The sequence below is a fragment of the Pelodiscus sinensis genome, chromosome 10 (assembly GCF_052426305.1).
Source record: "Pelodiscus sinensis isolate ZL-2025 chromosome 10, ASM5242630v1, whole genome shotgun sequence".
NCBI classification, from domain to species: Eukaryota; Metazoa; Chordata; order Testudines; family Trionychidae; genus Pelodiscus; species Pelodiscus sinensis.
In genome coordinates, this window is record NC_143061.1 from 56,622,698 (window position 1) to 56,650,017 (window position 27,320).

General features: G+C 67.1%; 2 protein-coding genes across 11 annotated transcripts in view; one reads left to right on the forward strand and one right to left on the reverse strand.

Annotated features, from left to right (window-relative positions):
- The first annotated feature begins 655 nt into the window (after nt 1-655).
- MTERF4 (mitochondrial transcription termination factor 4) lies at nt 656-10,409 on the forward strand. 3 transcript variants are annotated; one of them, XM_075914543.2, is made up of 4 exons: nt 656-831; nt 6,115-6,616; nt 7,134-7,318; nt 9,849-10,409. In XM_075914543.2, the coding sequence occupies exons 1-4, from the start codon at nt 814-816 to the stop codon at nt 10,197-10,199; spliced, it is 1,056 nt and encodes a 351-aa protein (XP_075770658.2). In that variant the 5' UTR covers nt 656-813; the 3' UTR covers nt 10,200-10,409. The 3 variants fall into 3 exon arrangements, with proteins under 3 accessions (XP_075770658.2, XP_075770661.2, XP_075770659.2); XM_075914546.2 differs by lacking the exon at nt 656-831 and adding an exon at nt 3,465-3,770; XM_075914544.2 differs by lacking the exon at nt 656-831 and adding an exon at nt 4,826-5,917.
- A 455-nt stretch (nt 10,410-10,864) lies between these two features.
- Nucleotides 10,865-27,320, reverse strand: part of SNED1 (sushi, nidogen and EGF like domains 1) — a 54,121-nt gene continuing 37,665 nt past the window's right edge. For 6 of the 8 annotated variants that reach the window (XM_089780971.1, XM_089780969.1, XM_089780970.1 and 3 more), the window contains 12 exons: nt 26,851-27,147; nt 23,454-23,628; nt 22,284-22,393; nt 21,452-21,730; nt 20,871-21,015; nt 17,848-17,930; nt 16,818-16,916; nt 16,210-16,326; nt 15,691-15,778; nt 14,966-15,046; nt 14,640-14,677; nt 10,865-12,896 (listed from right to left, as the gene is read on the reverse strand). In XM_089780971.1, the coding sequence (XP_089637097.1) occupies nt 14,641-14,677; nt 14,966-15,046; nt 15,691-15,778; nt 16,210-16,326; nt 16,818-16,916; nt 17,848-17,930; nt 20,871-21,015; nt 21,452-21,730; nt 22,284-22,393; nt 23,454-23,628; nt 26,851-27,147 (1,511 nt within the window). In that variant the 3' untranslated portion in view covers nt 10,865-12,896; nt 14,640. The remainder of the gene's footprint in view (nt 12,897-14,639; nt 14,678-14,965; nt 15,047-15,690; nt 15,779-16,209; nt 16,327-16,817; nt 16,917-17,847; nt 17,931-20,870; nt 21,016-21,451; nt 21,731-22,283; nt 22,394-23,453; nt 23,629-26,850; nt 27,148-27,320) is intronic. The other 2 variants (XM_089780967.1, XM_089780973.1) reach the window with 2 other exon arrangements.

Sequence of the window (27,320 nt, forward strand, 5' to 3'; positions counted from 1 at the left end):
CCTCCCGCGCTGGGACCCCGGGCACGGTCACGCCCCTCCCGCGCTGAGCCCCCGGGCACGGTCACGCCCCTCCCGCGCTGGGCCCCCGGGCACGGTCACGCCCCTCCCGCGCTGAGCCCCCGGGCAGCGTCACGCCCCTCCCGCGCTGGGACCCCGGGCACGGTCACGCCCCTCCCGCGCTGAGCCCCCGGGCACGGTCACGCCCCTCCCCCGTTGGGCCCCCGGGCACGGTCACGCCCCTCCCGCGCTGGGCCCCCGGGCACGGTCACGCCCCCCCCGCGCTGGGCCCCCGGGCACGGTCACGCCCCTCCCGCGCTGAGCCCCCGGGCACGGTCACGCCCCTCCCCCGCTGGGCCCCCGGGCACGGTCACGCCCCTCCCCCGCTGGGCCCCCGGGCACGGTCACGCCCCCCCCGCGCTGGGCCCCCGGGCACGGTCACGCCCCTCCCGCGCTGAGCCCCCGGGCACGGTCACGCCCCTCCCCCGCTGGGCCCCCGGGCACGGTCACGCCCCTCCCCCGCTGGGCCCCCGGGCACGGTCACGCCCCTCCCCCGCTGAGCCCCCGGGCACGGTCAGGCCCCTCCCCCGCTGGGCCCCCGGGCACGGTCACGCCCCACCCGCGCTGGGCCCCCGGGCACGGGCCAGGCCGGACTGAGCGGGGGGGGGGGGGCGGCTCCGGGCTGGCTCGGGAGCAGCTGCGGCTCCTAAGGCGGGGCCTCGGGGCGGGGCCAAGGCTGTCAGGGGGCGGAGCCAGTGAGCTCAGCGCCCCGCCCCGTCCGCTGCTCTGGGCCCTGCGCGCGCAGCATCCGGCGCCATGCGGGCCTGTGCGCAGGTGAGGGGCGCGGGGGGAGGGGGCGTAGAACCGCCGCTAGGGGGCGGGGCCTTTCGGGGCGCTTGGGCGGGGAGGAGAGGCGGGGAGGAGAGGCGGAGAGGCTGGGGGGGCGGGGAGGAGAGGCGGGGAGGCTGGGGGGTGGGGAGGCTGGGGGCGGGGAGGAGAGGCGGGGAGGCTGGGGGGGTGGGGAGGCTGGGGGGCGGGGAGGAGAGGCGGGGAGGCTGGGGGGGTGGGGAGGCTGGGGGCGGGGAGGAGAGGCGGGGAGGCTGGGGGGGTGGGGAGGCTGGGGGGCGGGGGAGGAGAGGCGGGGAGGCTGGGGGGGTGGGGAGGCTGGGGGCGGGGAGGAGAGGCGGGGAGGCTGGGGGGGTGGGGAGGCTGGGGGGCGGGGAGGAGAGGCGGGGAGGCTGGGGGGGTGGGGAGGCTGGGGGCGGGGAGGAGAGGCGGGGAGGCTGGGGGGGTGGGGAGGCTGGGGGCGGGGAGGAGAGGCGGAGAGGCTGGGGGGGCGGGGAGGAGAGGCGGAGAGGCTGGGGGGGTGGGGAGGCTGGGGGGGCGGGGAGGAGAGGCGGAGAGGCTGGGGGGGTGGGGAGGCTGGGGGGCGGGGAGGAGAGGCGGAGAGGCTGGGGGGGTGGGGAGGCTGGGGGCGGGGAGGAGAGGCGGAGAGGCTGGGGGGGGTGGGGAGGCTGGGGGCGGGGGAGGAGAGGCTGGGGGGGTGGGGAGGAGAGGCTGGGGGGCGGGGAGGCTGGGGGGCGGGGAGGAGAGGCTGGGGGGGTGGGGAGGCTGGGGGGCGGGGAGGGGAGGCTGTGGGGGTGGGGAGGCTGGGGGGCGGGGAGGAGAGGCTGGGGGTGGAGAGGCTGGGGGCGGGGAGGAGAGGCTGGGGGGTGGGGAGGCTGGGGGGCGGGGGGAGAGGCTGGGGGGGTGCGGAGGCTGGGGGGCGGGGAGGAGAGGCGGAGAGGCTGGGGGGGTGGGGAGGTTGGGGGGGCGGGGAGGAGAGGCGGGGAGGCTGGGGGGGTGGGGAGGTTGGGGGGCGGGGAGGAGAGGCGGGGAGGCTGGGGGGGTGGGGAGGCTGGGGGGGCGGGGAGGAGAGGCGGAGAGGCTGGGGGGGTGGGGAGGCTGGGGGGCGGGGAGGAGAGGCGGGGAGGCTGGGGGGGTGGGGAGGCTGGGGGCGGGGAGGAGAGGCGGAGAGGCTGGGGGGGGTGGGGAGGCTGGGGGGGCGGGGAGGAGAGGCGGAGAGGCTGGGGGGGTGGGGAGGCTGGGGGGGCGGGGAGGAGAGGCTGGGGGGGTGGGGAGGCTGGGGGGCGGGGAGGAGAGGCGGGGAGGCTGGGGGGTGAGGAGGCTGGGGGGCGGGGAGGAGAGGCGGGGAGGCTGGGGGGGTGAGGAGGCTGGGGGGGCGGGGAGGAGAGGCGGAGAGGCTGGGGGGGGTGGGGAGGCTGGGGGGGCGGGGAGGAGAGGCGGGGAGGAGAGGCGGGGAGGCTGGGGGGGTGGGGAGGCTGGGGGGGCGGGGAGGAGAGGCGGGGAGGCTGGGGGGGTGGGGAGGCTGGGGGCGGGGAGGAGAGGCGGAGAGGCTGGGGGGGTGGGGGGGCGGGGAGGAGAGGCGGAGAGGCTGGGGGGGTGGGGAGGCTGGGGGGGCGGGGAGGAGAGGCTGGGGGGGTGGGGAGGCTGGGGGGCGGGGAGGAGGGCGGGGAGGCTGGGGGGTGAGGAGGCTGGGGGGGCGGGGAGGAGAGGCGGGGAGGCTGGGGGGGTGAGGAGGCTGGGGGGCGGGGAGGAGAGGCGGAGAGGCTGGGGGGGTGGGGAGGCTGGGGGGGCGGGGAGGAGAGGCGGGGAGGAGAGGCGGGGAGGCTGGGGGGGTGGGGAGGCTGGGGGGGCGGGGAGGAGAGGCGGAGAGGCTGGGGGGGTGGGGGGCTGGGGGGGCGGGGAGGAGAGGCGGAGAGGCTGGGGGGGTGGGGAGGCTGGGGGGCGGGGAGGAGAGGCGGAGAGGCTGGGGGGTGGGGAGGCTGGGGGGGCGGGGAGGAGAGGCGGAGAGGCTGGGGGGGTGGGGAGGCTGGGGGGGCGGGGAGGAGAGGCGGAGAGGCTGGGGGGGTGGGGAGGCTGGGGGGCGGGGAGGAGAGGCGGAGAGGCTGGGGGGGGTGGGGAGGCTGGGGGGCGGGGAGGAGAGGCGGAGAGGCTGGGGGGGTGGGGAGGCTGGGGGCGGGGAGGAGAGGCGGAGAGGCTGGGGGGGGTGGGGAGGCTGGGGGGGCGGGGAGGAGAGGCGGAGAGGCTGGGGGGGTGGGGAGGCTGGGGGGGCGGGGAGGAGAGGCGGAGAGGCTGGGGGGGTGGGGAGGCTGGGGGGCGGGGAGGAGAGGCGGAGAGGCTGGGGGGGTGGGGAGGCTGGGGGGCGGGGAGGAGAGGCGGAGAGGCTGGGGGGGTGGGGAGGCTGGGGGGCGGGGAGGAGAGGCGGAGAGGCTGGGGGGGTGGGGAGGCTGGGGGGCGGGGAGGAGAGGCGGAGAGGCTGGGGGGGTGGGGAGGCTGGGGGGCGGGGAGGAGAGGCGGAGAGGCTGGGGGGGTAGGGAGGTTGGGGGGCGGGGAGGAGGGGTGGAGAGGCTGGGGGGTAGGGAGACTGAGAGGTGGGGAGGCTGGGGTGGAGGGGGTGCCAAGTGTGTGTCGCTGGGAACGGACCAGGCTTGTGCACTGTGTGGCGGGCAGGACCCACCGTCCCTGTCAGGGACCCTGCGCACCGCCCTGGCCTGTGGGTCTGCCCCACAGCTCCTGAGGGCCGTGGGTCCCTGCTCTGCACTCCGAGTGCACCCGCTTCTGCTGGCCCTTGGCTGCCGAGTCCTTCCAATGGGCAGCCTGGTCTGGCGCCGATTCGCCAGGCTCCGCTGGTGGAGCGGACGGGGGCAGGGATGGAGGCTGGATCCCAGGATGCTCCGGGAGAACTGGGTTCTGTTCCTGCCTCTGCCACGGTTTGCGTGTGATGCTGGGCGAGTCATTTGCGTGAAGCTTTTCTCTCAAGTTCTTCGTTTTCTGCCTGCCGAGCTTGAGCTCCATGGGGTCCAATTTGCAGAGGTGCAGGGTCAGGATGTTAGTTAGGTTATTTTAGTAATCGAGTAGTCGATCGAATTTTTATCGATTCCTCGATAGGGGACAGCAGCCTGGCTCAGGCCCTGCTTGCGCTGGGTGCGGGGCCAAACCCCGCTGTGGCTCTGCAATTTAAAATGCAATAGGAGCTGGCAGGGGAGAGGGAGCAAGCTGCCCAGCTCCTTCTGCCCTTTAAATTGCAGCGCTGCAGTGGGGTTTGGTCCCAGCACGAGCCAGGCTGCCTGCCCAGCCAGCAGGAAGCCCTGTCTGCAGGGGTCCCAGTTGCCTGCTGGGACCCCGTGTGGATGGAGTGCTGCCAAAGCAGCATGCTCCCTCCCCCCAACCCCACCACGGCTGCCTCCCCTAAGCCGTCACCCCCTAGCACTGACTCCTGCTGCCTCCCCTCCTGCCTCTGGTACAGAGGCAGCAAGGGTGGGAGGGAATGCGGGTAGTTGACTAATCGACTATTCTTATACATCCCTAATGCGGGCACTTGCTGCTACAGCTGGTCAGTGGGAGCTGCACTTTGAATGTAGACCGGGGATTTCTAATGAGCAAATGCTGATCGGACAGTCAGCGCACCAGTCGCCTAGTCACTCCCCCCTTGCTGCCTCTGTCAGAAAGAGGAGGGGGTGCTTCAAAGTGGCATTGCCGCGTGGAGCCTGGGGACTACTGCTCTGAAACACCGCATGCAGCTTGGGGTCAGCTGGGGACTCCCCCACTGACCCTGGCTCCACACACACTGCCGCTTTGAAACGCCATGTGGAGCCTGACACCAGGCTCCCTGCGGCACTGCCGCTTTGAAACGCCATGTGGAGCCTGACACCAGGCTCCCTGCGGCACTGCCGCTTTGAAACGCCATGTGGAGCCTGACACCAGGCTCCCTGCGGCACTGCCGCTTTGAAACGCCATGTGGAGCCTGACACCAGGCTCCCTGCGGCACTGCCGCTTTGAAACGCCATGTGGAGCCTGACACCAGGCTCCCTGCGGCACTGCCGCTTTGAAAGGCCGCGGGGAGCCCAGGACCGCTTGAGTGCGCCGCTGGCCCCGTGCTCCCTGCAGCACTTTTGTCTTTGAAGTGTCTTTGAAGGCAGAGGTGCCCAATCGAATAGGCAGTTTGCATCGACTGTTCAATTAGCCAATTAATCTAAATGTAACACCCCTAACGTAGACTGCTATGTAGCGCCAATAAAATCGGTTCCAGCTGCCTCAAGCTGGTCAGCAAGCACCCTCCTTCATGTGCACTGAATGAAGGAGCCCTGTGCAAAAAATAGCCTGTGCTCATGGAATTAGAGACTTTGGTGATGTGCAGGGCTTGACAAATAATGCAATCGACTCACCCGTGGCGCGTAGATTGCAACCCAGAAGAGCCGGGTTCCGGCGATCTGCGCATGCACAGAACGATCTGCACACGCGCAGATCGCCGGTCAGCGCGGCTGGAGAGCGGTTCAGCGAGCCCTGGTGATGTGTATGCATGAGAGGGCCAAATGAAAGTTGCAGGGGCAGCCTCAGTCCAGGCATTTCCTAATTTGAGGGTTTGACGCTGCAACCCGAGCATGTTTGTTTTCTTGTGTTAATGTAGTGATCTAGAATCTAGAGTTTACTGGAGCAGGTTCAGCCATTGTAACTGTTGGACTTCTGCCCTACTAGGGCTTCTGTTTGCATAAACTAGATAGCAGACCTCAGACAGACCGTGTTTTGTTTTGACTTGGATACTTCCTGGGAGGTAAAATAATGAAAAACAAATGACAGGAGGTTCATTTTCCCTTTAGTTTGTTGTGTTAAACAAAAGCAGCTTTGTATTTTTCACCGGGGCACTTTGGAAACGGTTCTGTAGGAAATACTGCTGGAAAAGTGAGTGTTTCTTCCATTGCTGCTCCCATCAACATCCCAGATTTGGGAAGAATTATTTAACTTGCGTTTTTTTCTCTTTTTTATTGAAAACACAAAATGAAATCAGTTACAAGATCTTTGGGGCACCCCAGACCAGTGGAAGGAATGAAAATCTGAGCTGTTGCAGTCACTCTTTCAGGCAAGCAAGCAGCCAGTGAGCGAGTGCTGTGTGCTTCGTCCTAGGGGGAGAGTTGGGTTAATGTCCATTACTGAGTTTCATCTTGCACCGTGCAGGAGGACGGGCTCAAAGATTTGGAAGCTCTCTCCTCTTTCTAATCCCTCTCGCCCTTTCCTGCTGACTCTGCAATGTGTTTGTTTTGTGGTGTGTTTCTGCAGATCCTGCGGGGATGCAGGGTGGCCCCCAGCGCTCCACGACTGCCGCCATGGCTGTATGCCTCTCCGTCTGCTGCATCGGCAGCCTCTTTCTGTCCTCTGGTCAGCAGTGGGTGCAGACTGGCCTCGGTGGCCTCCTCCGAACGGAGCGGTAGGGAGCAGCACAGCAATGAGCCGGCGGGCGGCGGGCGGCTCCTGGAAGCTGTCCGTCTGTCCCTGGCGGCACAGCAGAGGCGAGCTGAGATGGGGAGCTCAGAGCTGGAAAAGGTGTTGGATTCCTTCTCGGACATGGGATTCAGTAATGCTCAGATAGTGCAGCTGTTCGGGTTGCAGCCCAAGCTGGCTCTTCAGACGCGGCTGGCGGTGGTTTCTGAGCTCCTCCTCCTGGGCCTGGATGCGGACTCCACGCTGAAGGCCTTGCAGAAGAGCCCTGACGTGCTGTGGATGACAGCCCTGCAGCTGAGGCGCCGCACAGACTCCCTGCGGAAACTGGGCCTTGGAGAAGGTGCCTTGGTGTTGCACGCTTACCGCCTTGCACGAGAGACAGTGCTGAAGTGCTGCCAGAATTACCTCGTGCCCTCAGAGCGTCCCCTCTCTCCGGTTGCCCTCCTCCTGGAGCTGTTTTGTCCTGGTGTCCTGGCAGCACCTCTCAGACCTGCAGTGGGAGGGGGAAGAGCCCTGCCGCCTGACGGGGGTGTTGTCCCAGGGATGTTTCATACCTACACGGGGCACATGACGCCAGGCAGCTTCTAGCTCGGCCTCTGGTGGGGTTCAGAACATCGCCCCATCAGCTGTGCGTTAGCGGTTGTTCCCACTGCCAGAAATCACAGCCATGGTCGTGGGAAGGGAGGTCAGGAAATTAATTAATCCCATCTCCGCTCTGCAGGGGGGTTTAAGTCGCTTTCCTCCGCTCCAGAAGGAGGCAGAGCAGTCCCCCTCCCTTGCAGATCCCAGGTCCGGTAATTCATCCTCTCCTCTCTGTGCTGAGCGTGTCTCACAATCTGCCCTTTTGTCCGAGACAGGGACCCTGCAGCGAGTGGTGAGCCGCTGCCCCGGTATCTTCACTTTGCCCTGGAAGAAAATAGACGCTGTGGTGCGGGCGCTCAGGGAGAAGTGTCTTTTCACTGTGGATCAGGTGGTGGAGATTCTGCATCGCTGCCCCAGCGTCTTGCTGGAGGAACCAGGGGACCTGGAGTACAAATTCCAGGTGAGGCTGGAAGCCAGCGGAAGGTCTGGCTGGTGGTTTGAACTCCAGGGCCACGGGGGAGTAACACCCGAGTAGGGCTTGCCATCTTTATCTCCCCATAGGGTCTGTACTGTGCGCCACAGAAGCCCGCCTGGGGGCCTGAAGGCGAGGCCAGTGCCGTGGCGGGCCTGGAGCAGTGTGCAGGGAAGACACGGGTGCTGTGCAGACGGGTTCTGCTGGGCTGGCTCTGGCTGTGCTACGAACACCAGCACCTCAGAGTTCCATTGCCTTTTACAGCGGCCGGGGGTCTACTGGCTTGGGGCCCCCTCTGCCAGCGGCCCTGGGAGGGCCTCCGAAATGCAGCAGCCGAGTGCACTTGTGATCAGTGTGCAATTTCTTCCCCCCTCCAAACAGCGTCAAGATCTCTGCTTGCTCGTGTGCTCCTCTCCTCGTCACCAGTGTACCCTTTGTGGGGCAGGCGTTAGTCTTGATGAACCTGCTGCCAGCATGCGCAGCGCTGAGCTCTTCCAACAGCTTCCCTCGCTTAGGGACGTGACGGACTAGTCGACTGCGATAAGCAAATGGTTATTGGACAGTCGCTCTCCTCCCCCTTGCTGCCTCCATCAGATAGAGCAGGGCTGCTCAACACATGGCTCGCGGCCTGTTTGCAGCCCCCGGTGTGGTTTGGGTTCATGCGGGGCTCAACGTGCGGCCCGCGGGTGGGAACCAAACCACAAAAGGGGTCGGTAGAATGGGCTTCTGTCGAGATGCGTTTTAGTAGTTAAAGTCCTGGCCTGTGCTCGTTCAAAGGGCGCTCATAGGGGTGGCAGTTGGTCAATGTCGCATTGCATTCGTATCAGCAGAACTGGCTGAAATGGGGCGTGTGCGTGTACTCTTGCCTTAATCTTTGTATTCATGCCCGTCAGTGCGAGAGAATCTATTTGCATATATTTGCATATATATTTGCTCGTATACACAACCACACTTAAGTTGCGGCCCTGCAGCCCTCGGCATGTGCTGAGAGTATCACTGGGGCCCCTGGGACTTCCAATGTTCAGTAGCTCTGAGATAGAGGCAGCAGGGGGGAAACGATGCTCCAAAGAGCAGCACGGCACAGAGCCTGGGGGCAGCTGGAGACGTCGAGCGTCAGGCTCCTCGTGGTATTTCAAAGCGGCAGCACTGCATGGAGCCCGGGATCAGTGACCCTGGGCCCCGTGCGGCACTGCCACTTTGAGTGCTGCAGGGAGCCCCACGCTGGCCTGCCCCCGGCATTTCAAAGCGGCAGCGCTGCATGGAGCCCGGGATCAGTGACCCTGGGCCCCGTGCGGCACTGCCACTTTGAGTGCTGCAGGGAGCCCCACGCTGGCCTTCCCCCGGCATTTCAAAGCGCCAGCGCTGCATGGAGCCCGGGATCAGTGACCCTGGGCCCCGTGCGGCACTGCCACTTTGAGTGCTGCAGGGAGCCCCACGCTGGCCTGCCCCCGGCATTTCAAAGCGGCAGCGCTGCATGGAGCCCGGGATCAGTGACCCTGGGCCCCGTGCGGCACTGCCACTTTGAGTGCTGCAGGGAGCCCCACGCTGGCCTTCCCCCGGCATTTCAAAGCGGCAGCGCTGCATGGAGCCCGGGATCAGTGACCCTGGGCCCCGTGCGGCACTGCCACTTTGAGTGCTGCAGGGAGCCCCACGCTGGCCTTCCCCCGGCATTTCAAAGCGGCAGCGCTGCATGGAGCCCGGGATCAGTGACCCTGGGCCCCGTGCGGCACTGCCACTTTGAGTGCTGCAGGGAGCCCCACGCTGGCCTGCCCCCGGCATTTCAAAGTGGCAGCGCTGCATGGAGCCCGGGATCAGTGACCCTGGGCCCCGTGCGGCACTGCCACTTTGAGTGCTGCAGGGAGCCCCACGCTGGCCTTCCCCCGGCATTTCAAAGCGGCAGCGCTGCATGGAGCCCGGGATCAGTGACCCTGGGCCCCGTGCGGCACTGCCACTTTGAGTGCTGCAGGGAGCCCCACGCTGGCCTTCCCCCGGCATTTCAAAGCGGCAGCGCTGCATGGAGCCCGGGATCAGTGACCCTGGGCCCCGTGCGGCACTGCCACTTTGAGTGCTGCAGGGAGCCCCACGCTGGCCTTCCCCCGGCATTTCAAAGCGGCAGCGCTGCATGGAGCCCGGGATCAGTGACCCTGGGCCCCGTGCGGCACTGCCACTTTGAGTGCTGCAGGGAGCCCCACGCTGGCCTTCCCCCGGCATTTCAAAGCGGCAGTGCCGCGGTGAACTGGGGACCCTGCAGCTGTTGCTACACTTCAAAGGCGGAGGCGCCCTATTGACTAATCGAATAGTCGATGCAGAAATGCTTAACTCCTTAGCCTCCGTTCAGATTTCTCTGCCGCGAGTGACCTGTGCGCGTTGATGGGAGAAGTGAGACAGAACTTTTCTAGCCCGTTAGCTCCAGTCCAGCGTGTTTCCTGGGACAGGCTGACAGCAGTGAAACAAATGTCTGTTTCTCCCACTCCCTGGGCTGGGCTGTATTTTTACTCTCCCTTTGTTTTTTCTGCAGTATGTGTACTTCAGAATGGGAGTAAAGCACAAAGCACTGGTGAAATCTGGTCTCTTCCAAACCCCAGTGGCTGAGGTCAAGAACCGGCACATCTTCTTGGAGCGCCTGGGACTTTATCAAACCCCTGACAAGAAAGGCCAGACCCAGATTGTCAACCCCAAACTGAAGGAGATCATCCGAGCCTCGGAAGGGGACTTCCTGGCCAAGATAGCTCACTCCTCGCTGGAAGAGTTCGAGGTGTTTAAGAAGCTGCTGGCTCGGGAGGAGGTGGATCTGGATCCAGCGTCTGAAGAGAGAGACTCCGTCAGTGACGGGGAAGGAGAAGGATCTGACAGCGAGGAAGGAGACTGAACTCCTGCCCCCGAGCGTCAGTAAAAGAGTCATTGGGGGAACCAGCTGCTGGGGCAGCCACATACCTTGGGTGCTCCTGGCATTCCCCTGTGCTTAATGGTGTCACCGCGACACCACTTGTCTGGAGCATTCACTGCACAGAGGTAACCTGGGCGCCGAGGCCTGTTCCGGGCGGCTGTGTAAACCCAATAAAGCGAGTGCCTGTCTGTGTCACTGGGCTTGATTCCCCCCCGCCCGGTGCTGCAGGTGTCCAAGCAGGATCTGACGGTGCGCTGGGGGCAGGGGACGACTGCCCGGAGGATGAGCCTGCTTGCCACGCCCTGGTCCCTCTGAGCACAGCCGCCTTGGACAGGTCTGTCCCGCCTGACCCTTCCCCCACCAAGGCAGCTGTGGGGAGTGAGAGCCGGGAAGGCAAGCGGCTGCCTTGGGGAGCACAGATGTTTCCTGTGGCCCCGAGGGGAGGGCTTGGGTTGGGGGGGCCTGTGAGGGGAGGCGATGGGCGGCGCTTGGCTTGTTTGGCTGGGGAAGGAAAGCGCCTTGCCCACTCGTCCCAGGCTCCGAGGCAGAGGGGAGAGGAACCAGGGGGCTTGGGAGAGCAGGGCTGGGGCCCGGCGTGGGTGGCCAGTGCAGCAGCGCTGTGGGCTGAGGGAAGGGATTGGCACCAGTGACTAGCCATTGGATTTTATTTAGAAAACAAAACAGCGAACGTTTGAACAAGATCCGATCTTCTGCTGCTGCGTTACACGCTGTGCTCAGTCTGCGCAGCCTGCGATGGCCCAGGACACTGCAGCGGCTGCACCTGGGGAGGCGCAGCGTCGGACTGCCACAACCGCGGCTGCTGCCGGTGCATTGGGGGCGCAGGCAAGCACCAGCTGCTGGTGGTGTGGCCCGAGAGCTGCGCTCGAAGGCTGCCAGAGCTAGGTGGCAAGGGACTGGCTTTAGTTTCCAGTTAAAGGGATATTTGCAGAAAACTCAAGACGTTTACCCAGCAGTGGGCTTCTGAGCCCCAGGCTGCCTGCGCCTTCGGTCGCCCTGTTTGCAGGCCGGTCCTTGTCGGCTGCCAGCTGGGACGTGGGACAGACCCGCTTGGGACCAGGGCCTGGCAGCCCCACTTGCCATGTTGGATGTTTGAGGCCTGGTCTCCTGCCCTCCCCAGGTAACGGCAAGGCTTGCTGGGGCTCTGACAGCCTCCCCCCGCGTCCCAGAAGCAGGGCCCTCCTTCCCCAGGGCTGGTGAGGTGAAGCTGGGACGCTGGAGTTGTGGGTGGCCCTTAGGAAGCCTTGTTCCTGGCAACCCATCTGCCTCCCAGTTCGGTTCCTGGCAGCCTCTCTCAAGCGGGTCGTTCCTGGGCCGAGCTCGGCAGCGGCTGGAGCCGGGAGGCAAAGGGTCCCTGAGCTGGGCAAGAGCATTCTGCCAGCTGGCAGGTCCCACGCGCCTGGCGGTGCGCAGAGCAGGGAGGCCAGCTGCGGCGGGGAGCTGGTAAGGCCTGCGCTGTGTTCTGCTCACAGCCGGCCTCGCCTTTGCTACAGCCCGGGGGCCGGTCGCTGCGGCCTGTGTGAGGTGCACCCGTAGACAGCTCCTGCAACCTGGCCGCAGGGCCACTGCTAAGCGGTGTCTCTGGCATGTGTCACTTCAGGTGACGCTGTGCCCAGGAAGACACAACCTCGGTGCAGTTAGTGACCCGCAAACTCAAAAGCTAGGAAATGGAAACGCTCAACACTTTGCTTGAGCCTGCAGGGCTGCGATTGTGGCCAGTACCTAAGCACAGCTGGAACAGAGGGAACGGGTGCTTGGATGCCAGGCGTGGGGGCAGTTTCAGCTTCCTGGATCTACCTGGTTCAGAATCTAAAGCTGCAGAGAAGTGGCTTACAGCTGACAAGCGCTTTGGAAACTTCCCGACTCGGTTCCGGCTGCACGTTCCAGCGTGTTACTACGTCAGCTGACACATGTTCTGAGCCGGGCAGCGCTGCAGAGCCTTGAGACGATTGCACAGGCCAGCGTGTGGGTGTTATAAAAACGAGGACGGGAGCAAAACCTTTCTGAGCCTTAACCTGTCCTGGGAGGAAAACGTGGGGAGGTGCTCCAGGCGTGTTAGTGAGCTGCACACTGCCACGCCGTTAGAACAGCCGGTGCTGCCCACTACTCAGCACGGGGTTCTTAAAAACAAGGCAGCGGCGGTACGAGAGAAGGGGCAACGTGTCGTCCGTTTTATTTTCCACCCTCATCAGTTCAGATCACTGGGAGTTGGTGTTAACGCGGCCGTGCAGGGAAATACTTGGCTTCTCTGCGGGTGTGGGCTCGTAGCTAAGGAGCACGGGGTGGCGTGGAACTCGAGTCGTGGGGGATTTGCAGTTCAACGGCTGGGTGCTTATGCTGGCAAGCCGGAGGCTGATCTCAGCCCTGTCAATGCCTGTGCAGCTGCGGGCTCACTTGAGCAGGCCTGGGTGACAGACGGCTCGCCCCGTTGGACAGCTGGCTTGCCCCAGGTGGATTCAGGGGATGGGAAGGTCGACGGCTGCAATAAGGAAAGCCGGTGTGCGGGCCTGGGGTGCCAATCTGGGTGTGTCCCTAACCGGCGGGGGGGCGGTGACTCCTCGTAGGATGCCTCCCCCCATTTTGGACCCAGTTTGGAGAGCCGATCGTCCTGCTGTTTGAAAGCCCTTAGAACTGGTGAGATGACGCTCCTAGTGCTTTACCCTATGGGGAGAGAGCAGTCGTGTTAGCGGGGAGCACGCCGCCGCGGTTCCCTGGCTCCCGGGGAAGGACCCGCTCTCGCTCCCAGGGCTGGCTGGCGGAGAGCAGCGTAGGGCCACGGGGCCCCGTTCCCTGCGGAAGTCAGTGGGGGTTTTGGCCCTGGAGGTTGCTCTTACAGCGTTCAGCTCCCGCGCTGCAATTGACAAGGGCCCCGTGTGTGCTAGTGGATATGGATTTGCTCTAGCCAAGGCAAAGCTGTGCGGAGCGGGGCCGCACGCACGCCGAGGGCGCTGGAGCACTGACGGTTGCGCTTTGCCTGGTGAGATTTAAAGATACTGGAGCAGGTTCTGAGCTCCCACGGAGAATGCTTTCCCTGCTGCCTGGTGGCTGGGTCTGGCTGACTGCCACACGTGGGCTCAGGAAGGAATGGCCCCGGGTCGGGTTGGCAGAGACCCTCTGCAGTACGCCGCCTTGCACTAGTGTGAATGGTGAATTCTCTGTAGCGTGCGCTCTGGGAGGGGCAGAGGACGGGCAGGTGACCTTCTGTGGCCTGTAGACGCAGGAGGGCTGAGAGGGACCCGTGGTCCCTTCTGGCCTCAGATCGTTCACCCCGAAGTGGCAGGGGAGGGCGTGGGAAAGGCAGAGGGACTGGGATTCAATTCCCAGCTCTGCCGCTGGCCTGGGGAACAGTGGGACCTGAGACGCCCCTGGAATGGACACAGCCAGCGGCTGGAACGAAATGTCTTTGAGCCAACAGCAACGGGAGGAGAAAGGGAAAACTAGAGCTGTGCTAGCGTAGCCCAGGCTAGGCTAGTACTTGTTCATGTGGCTGGCTTTGTCCACGCTCATGCCATTAACTGTCTGACTCCGCCGCGCTCCGCTACCACGGAGTCTGGCCAGAAAGTGTGGGTGTGTCCCTGACTGTATGGGTGGGCCTTGGTGCTCTGCTCGCGTCTGTCTGGCACAGGGGCAGGCCCAGTCTCTGTAGGGGCCCTTCCCTTCTGCTTACAGCCATCTGCCAAAGGTCACATCAGGGCGGCCAGGCTGGGTCAGACCAAAGGGCCATCTCACCCCTGAACAGAGCAAGGAACCATCAAGTGACCTAGCTGCCCCTTCCCAGCTTCTGGCTAATAGCCATTGATGGACCTACCCTTGATGAACTTATCTAGGCTTTTCTCTTTTTTTGACCTTGTTACAGTCCTGGCCTTCACAACATCCTCTGGCGAGGAGTTCCACAGGTTGACTGCGCTGCATGAAGAAAAACTTCCTTTGGTTTGTTCTAAACCTTCTGCCTATGAATTTCATTGGGTGACTCCTAGTTCCAGTGTTAGGAGGTGTAAATAGCACTTTGTCCACACCACTCCTGATGTTCTAGACCTCTGTCATATCCCCCAAGTCGTCTCTTTTCCAAGCTGAAAAGTCCCAGAGCAATGGCAGCCGTTCCCTGTCCCAGACATTTCTGTTGCCCTTTTCTAGACTCTGATCTCGGCGTGTCTGCCCAGCGCTCTAGAGGCTGTGGATTTACCTAGAGGCCGTATGTTACCAGGCTTACTATCTTAGCGGTTCCCAGGCTTTCTGTTGCCCAGCAAGGGGCGCTTGTCAGAGCACTGCGCCCTCCCCCGCCCGTGTGCGCTCGCAGCCGAGTGCCCGGGGACCCAGGGAGGGGAGCAGCTCCCTGCTCGCCCCATGGTGCGTCCTCTGGCCTTGCCACCATGCGCCCCACGCCCCACCCAGACAGGCACTTACTCTATGGCTCCTTCGGTGCGCGACTGGGGCCCGGTTTCCTGTAAGGAGAGAGGGGTCTCGTGGGCACGGTGCGGCCGCTGTCTCTTGGCTCCCACGAGCCCGGAGGGCGGTCCTGTGTCCCAGGGCCCCAAGCCCAGCGCCCCGCTTCCCTGCCTCATGCTGCTCGCCGCAGGCGCCAAGGTCCCTGCTGCCCTGCGCTCTCCGGACGCCCCCGCCTGAGCCGAGCCAGCCCCTCGTGCACACAGGACCAGTGCAGGCGGCCGGGACTGACTGGGGGGTGGGCCCCCGCCACGCCCAGTCCCTTGGCAATGGGTGCCCTGGCTTACCTGCTGCCTGTCTGGGGAGCCGTGCTCTCGCAGCTCTCCTTGTAGCAGACGTCCTGGTGCACTCTGTAGACCCTCTTGTATCTGTTGGCACAGCCAGGGCAGTTAGCTGGAGGCAGGGAGAAAGCTGGAGCCCAGCTGGGCCGCAGGCGCTGGGACCCGCGGCTGCTCGTGCAGTGGGGTTTGGGTGTCCTGGGGACGCTGGTGGATTCCTAGGCCTGCGTGCTGCCCAGTGAGCAGGGCCCGTGGCGGGAATGGAGGGTAGGGCTGGTGCGTGGCGAGGGGGCTTGTCCAGAGAGTGACGTGGCTAACCGGCAGCAGGGACTCCAGGGGCATGGGGAAGAGCCCAGCGAGTGGGAGCCCTGCCCCACTGCCACTGAGGACCCCCCAGGCACTGCCCTCAGCCAGGCCTGCGCTGGCAGCTCTTGGCACTCTGCCTAGCATGGGGGGAAAAGCACCCCAGCTCCGGCCTGCTTACCGGCCAGCCTCTCCCAGCGCTTCGGGGAGCAGCCAGCCAGCCGCTGGGCCGAGGCGTCCGCTGACACGGGGCCGGAGCTGACTGCGCCAGCCCTGGGATCGTGGGCTGCCCCGGCGGGGGGGTGCGACCGCGTGAGCCGAGGGGCGGACTCGCTGTCCGCGTGGCTGTGGCCCTAGCGGGGCGAGAGCTCTCCGCCTGTCCGGTGAGCTGCTCAGCCCCGCCCGTGGCACCCGGCGCCGGCGCTACTCACAGGTAATGGCAGACGCCGCCTTCCCAGACAGGAAAGGACTTGGTTTCGGAGTAGAGCCGCGTGCAGGACTGGGGCACCTTCTTGCAGGCTGAGCCGAGCACGGGGAGAGAAACAGGCTTCAGATGCCGCCAGCGGCTCCCCCACCTCCTGGGGGCAGCCAGGGCAGGAGGCAGCAGCTGCTGCCAAGCCAGACACAAGTGCTCTGCCGCGGCCTGGGGCCACTCGGCCCGGGAGGGACACTGAAGCTTTTCCCAGGCAGGGCGGGGCAGACTGGCTCCAAATCTGCCCTCCCCCGCCAGGTGCTAGCAGGGGGCCGTCTCTCCCCCGGCCACCAGGCCCGCTTGGGTGAAGGGGGGGAGGCCTCTTCCTCCCAGCCAGGCGCTGCAGCCTGCTCCGGGCGACTGGCCCTGCCTCCGGGACTGGGGCTGCAGCCCTAGCTCGGGCCGTCCCGCCTGCCCATCTCTGGCCCCCGCGCCAGGCTGGGGCTGATCGGGGCCGCCGCCGCCGCTGGAGCCTCACCTAGTTCACAGCGTCTGCCCTTGAAGCCGGGGCGGCAGTCGCAGCGGGGGGCCTCGGGGCCCGGGATGCAGGTGCCCCCGTTCCTGCAGGGGTGGGAGGAGCAGTTCCGGCTCTCGCCTGCAAGCACACGCAGGGTCAGGCCCTCCAGCCTGGGCGCAGCAGCCCCGCGGGCAGGCTCCAGGGCTGCAAGGGAGGCGTAGCCCACACACCCGCTGGGGGGTCCCTGGCCCGTCCACTGGCTCCGAGCCCACCCCCGGAGAACGCGTCTGCACCCGGCTCGGCTCCGGGGCCTGGGTCGGGGGCGCCTGGGGGCCTTGCGGGGACCAGGGGGTCTGGCTGGGGACCTGCGGGGCCGGTGCTTTCACCCCCAGGGCTTAGCCTGCAGCTTGCGTTCTGGGTTGGAAGGCGCCAGCCAGGCGATGCCTTGTCTGCCCTGCCCCAGGCAGCTGGAGCCTCCTCCTCGGGGCCGGGGGAGATGCGGCCCCGATCCCCATGGAGCTGGGCTGCTAGCGTCTGGGTCTGACCCCGCAGCGCGCCGTGGGGCCGGGTCTGGATTCCCAGGTTAGCGCAGGGGCCCAGCTGGGAACAGAACCCCCGGCCAGACTTACGCTCTCGCTTCTGGTTCTCAGACTCCGGCAGCTGCAGGGCCAGGCCCACCCGGTTGGTTGATTCCTCCAAGTTTTCCAGCTTCACCGGCACCTCAGGCTCTAGAGCAACACGTGATCTTTAGTAGGGTTGGCAGATGGTTGGAAAAAAATACCAACTGCCTCCCGCCCCAAAAACCCCAAACAAACACTGGGAAAAAATTCTGTTGAAGGGGGGAAAAAAGGGGGGGGGGGGAGGAGACCAAAGTGAGCAAAAAAAAAAAAAAAAAGCTCCAAGGACTTATAAACCAGCATGTCCCCTTTAAGAGTGGCGCAGGGCTAGGAACGGGCGCGGTTGAGCACTAAGACCCAGGGGAAGCACTGCTTCCCCTAGCTCTTTTGGCTGGCAGCCTTGGGGAACCAGGTAAGCATGGGGGGGCAGAGAGCTGGGGGGCGGGCACTGAGTGGTTGGAGGGTTGCCAGGTGCCCAGCATTTTCACCTCCTGGCCGGGGAAATTCAGAAAATACCAGGCAGCGCAGGGCAGCTCCGGGTCCCGTATGCTCTCAATTTTTCACCGGGCAGGAGGTGAAAATAGCAGCCTGTCGGGTGAATATCGGGCACCTGGCAACCCGTCCTAGGCGAGCCAGGCAGCACCCAGAGCCCGGGGGGAGGGCCCAGAAAGCTGATGTCTCCCACGCCCTGGCTGGCGGGTGGGCAGGGGCTGTGGGGCCAGGCGGGACGCGTGAGCCCCCCAAAAGGCTGAGTGGGTCTGAGCCCTGCTGGCAGCTGCCTGGGGCAGGCTCCGTGCAAGCCAGACTGGCGAGGCTGCTGGGGTTGACCCCGCCCCAAGAGGGCCCAGGCCGGTGCAGAAGCAGCGTCGCTCCGGCACCAGCACGGACCCCCGCCCCGCCCTGGCCGGATTGCTCCTTGGCACTGCGGGGGGAGAGCGAGACTTCCCTCGCCCTGCGGGGCAGGTGCTCTGAGGCGCTTGGGGGGCAGCGGCAGCCCGGGCGGGGGTTGCTGCCACGCCGTGGGGGGCCGGGCGATACGTACGTGTTCTCACGCTGAGGGGCTGCTTCGGCGAGCTGCTGAACGGGGCGCTGACTCTCCCTCTGCCGTCCACCAGCTCCGTAAACCTGGCAAGGAAAAGCGCCACTGACCCTCCAGCAGCGGCCCAGGAGGGTCGTGCCCCCACCTGAACTCGGCGGCTCTGTCACGTTACCGCATTGGAGGGAAGCAGCCAGATCACGGCTGCACCCATGGGGGGGTGTTGGCCCCAAAAATGGTATAAAAGGGGCCATGTGGGGTGTTGAATAGGAGCTCACTGTCTGCTAATCCTGTGTACGCTGGTCATGTGATTGTATAATGTCTGTGTGTGACGCTATAAGCATGTACCTTGTGTGGATACTGAGTATTTCTCTGCATGGGGCAGAGCCCGGCCTATGGACATGCTAACTAGCGAGGCCCTGTGGGACAATGGCACTCAATGGGCCAAGGACACACCTAAAGACTGAGGGCTGCCAGCAGGGAACACAGGGATAGGCCGCTGGCCAGGTGACCTGCACAGCCAAGAAGAGGCCAGGAAGGATGTATAAAGATGCCATGTGGCTGACTCCATCTTGGTACTCAGCTCAGCACTTCATCCCAGAGGCAGCAGCACAGGGATCGAAGAGCCAGAAAGACCTGTGGACCCATCCTGACCTAGGATGTGCAACAAGGACTTTTAAACCAACAGCTGTAACATCTCTGCTAGAGCCTGCACCGAGAACTGGGAGATTCGGTGCATGTAATGTATGATTCTTTAACAACCTTACTCTCATGCTTTTCTTTATTGTAGTAATAAACCTTTAGAGGATAGAGTCTAAAGGATTGGCCCAGCGTGATTTGTGGGTAAGGTCCAGAGGGTAAATTGACCAGGGATCTGTGGCTGGTTTCTTGGAACCGGACAGAACTTGTTCGGGGTAGGTGGGATTGGGTGCTAGGACCCCCACCTGTGTATGAGGCCCAGGCCATCTGGGGCACAGATATTGCTGGGGTGTCGGAGGGGTTTTGCTCATGAGGCTTCAGGCAGGCTGCTGAAGCGCTCTGTGAGACTGGTTTGTGGCCTGTCTGGAGAGGTCACCTGTCTGGGGGCTGTAAGGAGCCCCGAAGTTGAGCAATTCGCCCTGAGCGGACGCCCTCAGCTGTGCCCAGACCGGCCCATCACAGGCTCCTGCACGGGTCTACAGCTCACCCACAACAGGGACAGAAGGTGAGTGCTGGGAGGAGGGGCTGGGAGGGGCGGGGCAGCCAGTGTGTGCTGGGGAGCAGCCAGTGCACACTGGGAGGGCGGGCCTGGGGAGGCAGCCGGTGAGCGCTGGAGGGGGCAGGGCACTGGTGTGTGCTGGGTGGGGCAGGCAGTGTGCACTGGGAAAGGGGGGGGCGGGGCAGGTGACACGCGCTAGAGGGGGTGGGGCAACCGGTGCGCGCTGGGGGGAAGGCAGTGTGCAGTGGGGGGGCGGGGCAGCCGGTGCGCGCTGGGGGGATGGCAGTGTGCAGTGGGGGGGCAGGGCAGCCGGTGCGCGCTGGAGGGGGACAGCTGGTGTGCACTGGGGGGGGGGCAGCCGGTGTGCGCTGGAGGGGGACAGCTGGTGTGCACTGGGGGGGCAGCCGGTGCGCGCTGGAGGGGGACAGCTGGTGTGCACTGGGGGGGCAGCCGGTGCGCGCTGGAGGGGGACAGCTGGTGTGCACTGGGGGGGGCAGCCGGTGCGCGCTGGAGGGGGACAGCTGGTGTGCACTGGGGGGGGGGCAGCCGGTGCGCGCTGGAGGGGGACAGCTGGTGTGCACTGGGGGGGGCAGCCGGTGCGCGCTGGAGGGGGACAGCTGGTGTGCACTGGGGGGGGCAGCCGGTGCGCGCTGGAGGGGGACAGCTGGTGTGCACTGGAGGGGGACAGCCGGTGCGCGCTGGAGGGGGACAGCTGGTGTGCACTGGGGGGGGCAGCCGGTGCGCGCTGGAGGGGGACAGCTGGTGTGCACTGGGGGGGCAGCCAGTGCGCGCTGGAGGGGGACAGCTGGTGTGCGCTGGGGGGGCAGCCGGTGCGCGCTGGAGGGGGAGAGCTGGTGTGCACTGGGGGGGGCAGCCGGTGCGCGCTGGAGGGGGACAGCTGGTGTGCACTGGAGGGGGACAGCCGGTGCGCACTGGGGGGGCAGCCGGTGCGCACTGGGGGGGCAGCCGGTGCGCGCTGGAGGGGGACAGCTGGTGTGCACTGGGGGGGGCAGCCGGTGCGCGCTGGAGGGGGACAGCTGGTGTGCACTGGGGGGGGCAGCCGGTGCGCGCTGGAGGGGGACAGCTGGTGTGCACTGGGGGGGGCAGCCGGTGCGCGCTGGAGGGGGACAGCTGGTGTGCACTGGGGGGGCAGCCAGTGCGCGCTGGAGGGGGACAGCTGGTGTGCGCTGGGGGGGCAGCCGGTGCGCGCTGGAGGGGGAGAGCTGGTGTGCACTGGGGGGGGCAGCCGGTGCGCGCTGGAGGGGGAGAGCTGGTGTGCACTGGGGGGGGCAGCCGGTGCGCGCTGGAGGGGGACAGCTGGTGTGCACTGGAGGGGGACAGCCGGTGCGCACTGGGGGGGCAGCCGGTGCGCACTGGGGGGGCAGCCGGTGCGCACTGGGGGGGCAGCCGGTGCGCGCTGGAGGGGGACAGCCGGTGCGCGCTTGGGGGGGGCAGCCGGTGCGCACTGGGGGGGGCAGCCGGTGCGCACTGGGGGGGGCAGCCGGTGCGCACTGGGGGGGCAGGCGGCTCTGTGCTCACACAGCAGTGGCTCCACGCCCATTGGGCTGCAAAGGCTGCAGCAGCTCCCAGGCACAGGGCACTGGGGCAGCAGGTCAGCCTGGAGCCGCGAGAGGCGGGCGCGCCAGGTCCTGAGGGCCAGGGCGACTCCTCGTGGGCTGGCTCCCTCGCGCGCTGCCCGCCCCTCTGGCACGACGGCCCAGTGAGTCACACGTGGCCCGGCTCTGGCCTGGACGCGGGTTCCACAGGGCCCCCTCTGGGTCCTGGGTCACTGGGCACGCGGGGCTGGGCCCGCCGCTGAACCGGGCCCTACCTTGGCGCCTGCAAGGGTTCCTCCGGGACGTGGTGATCCGCCAGCAGGCGTGGTTCTGGCAGCAATGCTGGGGGCAGCCTGTTCCTGAGCACCCGGGGGTGTCCTGTTTGGCCCCCGCGCCTCTCCGCGGCCCCCTCCCGCTGCACTGCAGGCCACAAAGGGTTACGCTTAGCCAGGGCGAAGCAGTGGAAGAAACGGTGTCTTTCTGCCCCCAGGGAGCCGCCGTGGCGTGCGTGGAATCAGTGTGTGCGCAGCCAGCGTGCCCTGGAAACGCCCACAGTGCTGCGCTGGTGCAGCCTCCGCCCTGCGCCGACGGCCCCATGCTGGACCGTTTCCCCGGCTCCCCGCGTGGCCTGACTCAAGGGGTCACCCCCCCGCGAGCTCCAAGCCGCTCTGCAGCAAACGTGGAACCAGGCAGGGGTGCTGGGGGCTTTCGAGCGGAGCACGCATTCCCTGCCGCTCGGGCGGGGTGGCTCTAGCACGTGGCTGTGCTGTCCCACGGACACGTCCCCATGCCCCCTTGGCACAGCACTGGGTCAAGGCCAGCTTTCCCCACGGAACCGGGAGGCCCACGGACTTACGGGTGAGGACGTAGACGTGGGCTGGCTCGCTGGGCCCTTGGCCAGACTCCGTGTTCTGGATGGCTGTCACCGAGAGGCGATACCGCTGCCCGGGGAGCAGGTCCCGCACCGTGTAGGACGACAGCTTCCCGTTGGGCACGTAGCGGCTCTTGGTGCTGTGGCTGGCGGTGACGTTGATGATGTAACCCGCCACGGACCCCGCCGGCGGCTGGTCCCAGGCCAGGGAGGCAGAGGTGGCGCTGACCCGGGAGGCAGTGAGGTTCCCCGGCCGAAGAGGCCCTGCGCCGGCGGAAGGAAACGTCTGTCCGAATGGGTTCAGTGGCGCCGCCGTGGCCCGGGGCACTCTGCCAGCCCGGCCATGGCCTCTGCCCCGCCCGCCCGCCCGCCGGAGCCCCCAGCTGCGTTAGCGGGTGCTGCAGCCCGACCCGCCCTTCCCGTGGCCCCTGCCAGGGTCAACTCCAGAGCCAGGCTGCCTTGACTGGACGCAGCGTGGCCCCGATGCCGTGGGTGGGGCCCTCTCCCCGCAGTGCAGGCCGCCAGGGAGAGCGGGTGGCGGGTGCAGAGGCGCAGCGGTGCTGGTGCCGGCTCTCCAGGTGGTGGGGCAGGGCGGGTGGGGCGTGTGCAGCGTGGGGGGTGCTGGCCATTGCCTCCCCCTCCCTCCCAGGAGGGACTCTGGCCTTTGAGCAGGCACCTGCTCCCTGCCTCCGTCTGACGCGCTGTCCCACCAACCCCGCCGAGCGGAGCCTCGGCCACGCCGGCCGGCGCTGGAGGGAGCCCTTGGGGCAGCGGGATCCTCCGCCATTTCAGTGCCGGGGCGTCTGGTTACACTCACGCGTCCACACGTGGAAGGGCGCCGCCCGGCTCTCGGCAGGGTGCTCGTCTGTGCCCAGCCCGCTCAGGGTCGCCACCTGGACGAGGTACTGCTCCCCCGGCCGCAGGTCCCTGGGGCAGACGCAGGGGAAGGAGCCAGGGTCAGGCTGGGCTCGTGACTCCCCGCAGCCCCCTGGGCTGCTGAGACCTGGCAGGTGCACTGAGTCTGCCAGCCAGGGCCCCGACGCACTCGCCAGGCTCCCCCAGGCCTCTGACCCCCACTCTGAAAGCAGGCGCAGGAGGGATGCCAAGGCAGCCAGGGCGGGCAGGAACCCGCGCGTAGCATGTGATGGATTCTTTAGTACACAATGGGAGTGTGCTCGTACACGTGTCTGTGTGTGTGCTCCGGTGCGTGCAAGTGCACACGTGTGTGTGTGCTCCTGTGCATGCAAGTGCACACGTGCGTGTGTGTGTGCACGCGTGCTCTGGTGCGTGCAAGTGCACACGTGCGTGTGTGTGTGCACGCGTGCTCCGGTGCGTGCAAGTGCACACGTGCGTGTGTGTGTGCACGCGTGCTCCGGTGCGTGCAAGTGCACACGTGTGTGTGTGCTCCTGTGCGTGAGTTTCCAGCCGGATGGGCCTGTGAGCTCAACTAGGGCTGCCAGCTGTGCTCCTATCCACCCCGAAGGGAGGCACACGAGCGGGCGGGTTCTGCCGTGGGCACTTCCACTGCAGAGGGGCCCGTCCTGCCTCCCCAAGAGGGCGGGGACAGGGTTGGGGGCGGGTGCAGCTGAGCGCAAAGACGTGGGAGGTAGAGCAGGCGCGAGGCAAGCGCCTGGCCAGCCAGGACAAGGCAGGGCGCCTGCACTATCATGGCCGTGGCAGCAGGCCCAGCGCTTTGCCCTCCTGGGCCTTGCCTGGCAGGCGCTCAGCGAGCTCCGTAGCAGCCTGGAGCCGGCGCACCAGGGAGCACCCACCCCCCACCTGTGACCCCGGCTGGCCAGCCAGCTCCCCGCAAACAGGCTGCGCTGCCTCTGGCGTCCTGGCTGCCGCGGGCCACTGTAGGGCCTGGGCGCGAGCACCTGCTGGACGTAGCAGCCTGGGCCCCTGCCTGCAGCTTGCCAGGGCCCCGCAGGGAGGCGGGTGGGACGCACCCTCCAGCCGCCTGGGCCGCGCCGCTTCCCCCCCTCACCTGAAGGTGTGCGTGGCCAGGCTGCTGTCCAGCTCCACGGTGCGGCCCCCCGGGGCCCCGGGCTGGCGGATGGAGACGCGCACCTTGCTGGCGGAGGCCTGCTGGGGAGCCCACTGCACCGTGAGGGCGCTGGCCGTCACGTTGGCGATGGCAAATCCCTCCACGGGGCGCGGTCCTGCGGGGAGGAGGAAGCCAAGGCCGGGGGTAGTGAGCCTTCGCCTCGAGGCCCCCAGACGAGGTGCTGCCCCCATCCCCGTGGGGCCCGTGCCCACGGGTGCTCGTCCCCTCAGAGCTGTGCAGCCCAGCCCAGCACTGCGGCCACTGGGCACCGGCCCGACAGCCTGGCGTGGGCCCTCCCCGGCCAGCGCCCTACCGCCCAGCGCAGGCAGCGGGCCCCCAGCAGCCACCTGAGGCCTCGCAGGACCCTGCTTGGCTCGCCAGGCAAGAGCAGGCCCTGCCGCGACCCCGGGCGCTGGGGAAGGCTGGGAGCGGCCCGTGGCCGTGCTAAGCCTGTCAGCAGCACCTCACTGAACCCTGGAGGCTGCTCCGGTCGGTGGGGCCCGCACCAGCTGGCCATAGTGGGCAACGCTTTGTCGTGCCAAAGGCCAGGAACTCCTAGGACGGGGCCAGGGAGAGGGGCTGGCCCAGAGGGTAGAGCACTGGATTGGAACTCGAGACACCTGGGTCCTGGGCCTGGCTGAGTGAGTGAGGCCCCTCCCATGCCTCAGTTTCCCCTCCCACCTGTTGGCCTTCTCAGGTGTTTCAGTCTCGCTCCCCTGGGGGCTGGGGCCGCTAGTGCCACTGGACAGGAGGGGGGAGCCCAGGCCTGTATTACTGGGGGCCAGCTCGAGAGTGAGAGCCCAGCGCCCTGCTCAACGTGCCAAGGGCCCACCTGCTGCCGAATGAGCCAGTCTGGTGAACGCGCCGCTGGCCCTTTCCAGCCTCGCCAGCTGGCAGGGCTGCTCGTCCCTCCAGGGCCCGCTCTGAGCCGCCTCGCCGGGCGTGCACCCGACCCTGCGCCGGGCGGCCGTTCGGTGGGCTCCCAGCTGTGCCCCAGCGCTGCTGCCCGGATGGCCCCCGGGTAACACCGGGATGTCAGACTGGAGCAGCCCCTCTGCCTCTGCCAACACCAGCTGCCCCCAAGGAGACCAGGCAGCCCGTTGGCAGGTGGCTTGCGCCCTGATGGAGGGGCACCGTGCCCCTCCTCCGTTAGCCTCTCAGGCTTTGTAATGTCCCCCGTCCGCAGGAGGCCCAGGGCTGCTCTGAACCCTAGCAAAGCCTGGTCTCCGAGAGCCTGCAGCAGGGAGTCCCCCAGGTCAGCTTGCTGGCGGGTAGGGGCATTTTCTCGCGTCACTTTCACCCGTCCTGCAGTGCCCGTTTGGCCCGGCCGCACGCTGAGCGCAGCGGCAGAGGCTGACAGATCCACCGGCCCCGTCCGACTGCTGCCCGACGGCTTGCGCTGGTGTGGGCCGTGCATGCTGAGCGGCTGCTGGCCCCAGGGCCTTGCCTGAGCTCCACACAAGCCTTAGGCAGCGCAGCGGTGTCGTCCCAAGGGCTCCTTCCCAGCCGCAGCGCTTTGCGCCCAGCACCGCTGCGTTTCCTCGGCCGGGCGGGGCGGGAAGTACGGCCCTGGCCGGGAGCTGGCTAACCGGTGGCCGGCGGGGCGGGAAGTACGGCCCTGGCCGGGAGCTGGCTAACCGGTGGCTGGCGGGGCGGGAAGTACGGCCCTGGCCGGGAGCTGGCTAACCGGTGGCCGGCGGGGCGGGAAGTACGGCCCTGGCCGGGAGCTGGCTAACCGGTGGCCGGCGGGGCGGGAAGTACGGCCCTCGCCGGGAGCTGGCTAACCGGTGGCCGGCGGGGCGGGAAGTACGGCCCTGGCCGGGAGCTGGCTAACCGGTGGCCGGCGGGGCGGGAAGTACGGCCCTGGCCGGGAGCTGGCTAACCGGTGGCCGGCGGGGCGGGAAGTACGGCCCTGGCCGGGAGCTGGCTAACCGGTGGCTGGCGGGGCGGGAAGTACGGCCCTGGCCGGGAGCTGGCTAACCGGTGGCCGGCGGGGCGGGAAGTACGGCCCTGGCCGGGAGCTGGCTAACCGGTGGCCGGCGGGGCGGGAAGTACGGCCCTGGCCGGGAGCTGGCTAACCGGTGGCCGGCGGGGCGGGAAGTACGGCCCTGGCCGGGAGCTGGCTAACCGGTGGCCGGCGGGGCGGGAAGTACGGCCCTGGCCGGGAGCTGGCTAACCGGTGGCCGGCGGGGCGGGAAGTACGGCCCTGGCCGGGAGCTGGCTAACCGGTGGCCGGCGGGGCGGGAAGTACGGCCCTCGCCGGGAGCTGGCTAACCGGTGGCCGGCGGGGCGGGAAGTACGGCCCTCGCCGGGAGCTGGCTAACCGGGGGCTGGCGGGGCGGGAAGTACGGCCCTGGCCGGGAGCTGGCTAACCGGTGGCCGGCGGGGCGGGAAGTACGGCCCTCGCCGGGAGCTGGCTAACCGGGGGCTGGCGGGGCGGGAAGTACGGCCCTCGCCGGGAGCTGGCTAACCGGGGGCTGGCGGGGCGGGAAGTACGGCCCTGGCCGGGAGCTGGCTAACCGGGGGCTGGCGGGGCGGGAAGTACGGCCCTCGCCGGGAGCTGGCTAACCGGGGGCTGGCGGGGCGGGAAGTACGGCCCTCGCCGGGAGCTGGCTAACCGGGGGCTGGCGGGGCGGGAAGTACGGCCCTCGCCGGGAGCTGGCTAACCGGTGGCCGCCCCGGCGGGGGCCTGGCTAAGCCCCACGGTGCACGGCGAACGGCGCAAGGGATGTGACAGCCGCAGCCCGCGGCTCCAGCTGGCTCAGGTCTCTGACAAGCCTCAGGCTGGCTGACTGGGTAACCGTGTCCCCCCGTTTCCCAGGCCTTCCGCCAGGGAGTTCAGGGCAGCTCCCAGCATGGAGCCCCGTGCTCACTGCTAACCTGATGCCCCAGGAGAACCGGCCGCTAGCGCCGCCTGGGCCTAGGTCCTGACCCAGCTCCCCGGCGCCTACACCGCTTCCCAGCCCGCGGAAAGCCCAGCCAACGGTCCGCACGTCTCCCGGAGAGGCGGTGAGCGAGGCAGGCCCCTGGCGCCGGGGCCGTTGTGAAGAGCGCTCTGTGTGGCCGGGGCAGCCTGTGGGGCCTGGCGTATTGTGTGGGGGACGTCCTGGCCTGGTCTGTGGGGACGCCCCGCCAGGCTCCCGCGCTGCCAGCGCGCTCCACGGCGGCGGGGGGCCAGGGCTCAGCCAGCGCACACGACGGGCCGACAAGGTTGCTGCAGTGCTGGCTGGTGGCACCAGGCCGGTGGTCTCCGTGAGCTGCCTGGGCAGGGCTGGCGCAGGAGCCCAGGCGCAGGCCGGAGCCGTGCATGCTCACGCGGCCCCTGGGCGCTACTCACTAGTGCGTGTGCTGAGCATGACAGGCCTGCTGATGTCGTTCTTGCTGTTCGCGTTGCGTTTGACTGCAAAGACAGAAATATTGTAGGCTCTGCCGGAGGCTAGTGCCCGCAGTTGGTGGGCAGAACGACTGCGGTCCACAAAATCGGTCCTGCGGTAAGAGCCGTCGGCGGATACGTACGTCACGGCGTAGCCATCAATCATCTGCCTGGCGACCCGCTCTTCGGGGGGGCGCCAAGAAATCAGCACCCCCGAGTCCTCCACCCTGTCCACCTGCAATGCTGTCGGCGGCAGCAGCTCTTCAGGGGCCAGAGCCGAGGGAGAAGGGAGACGGCGAATCGTTAGCCCGGGCGCCGGCTGAGCTCAGGCAGGCCCAGCCGCTCTGTCCGGGCGGGGCCCCCGTAGGAGACAGCAGAGCAGCCCGGGGACCCAAATCCAGGCCGCCCCCACCCTTCCCCTCCCCGGCTGAGGC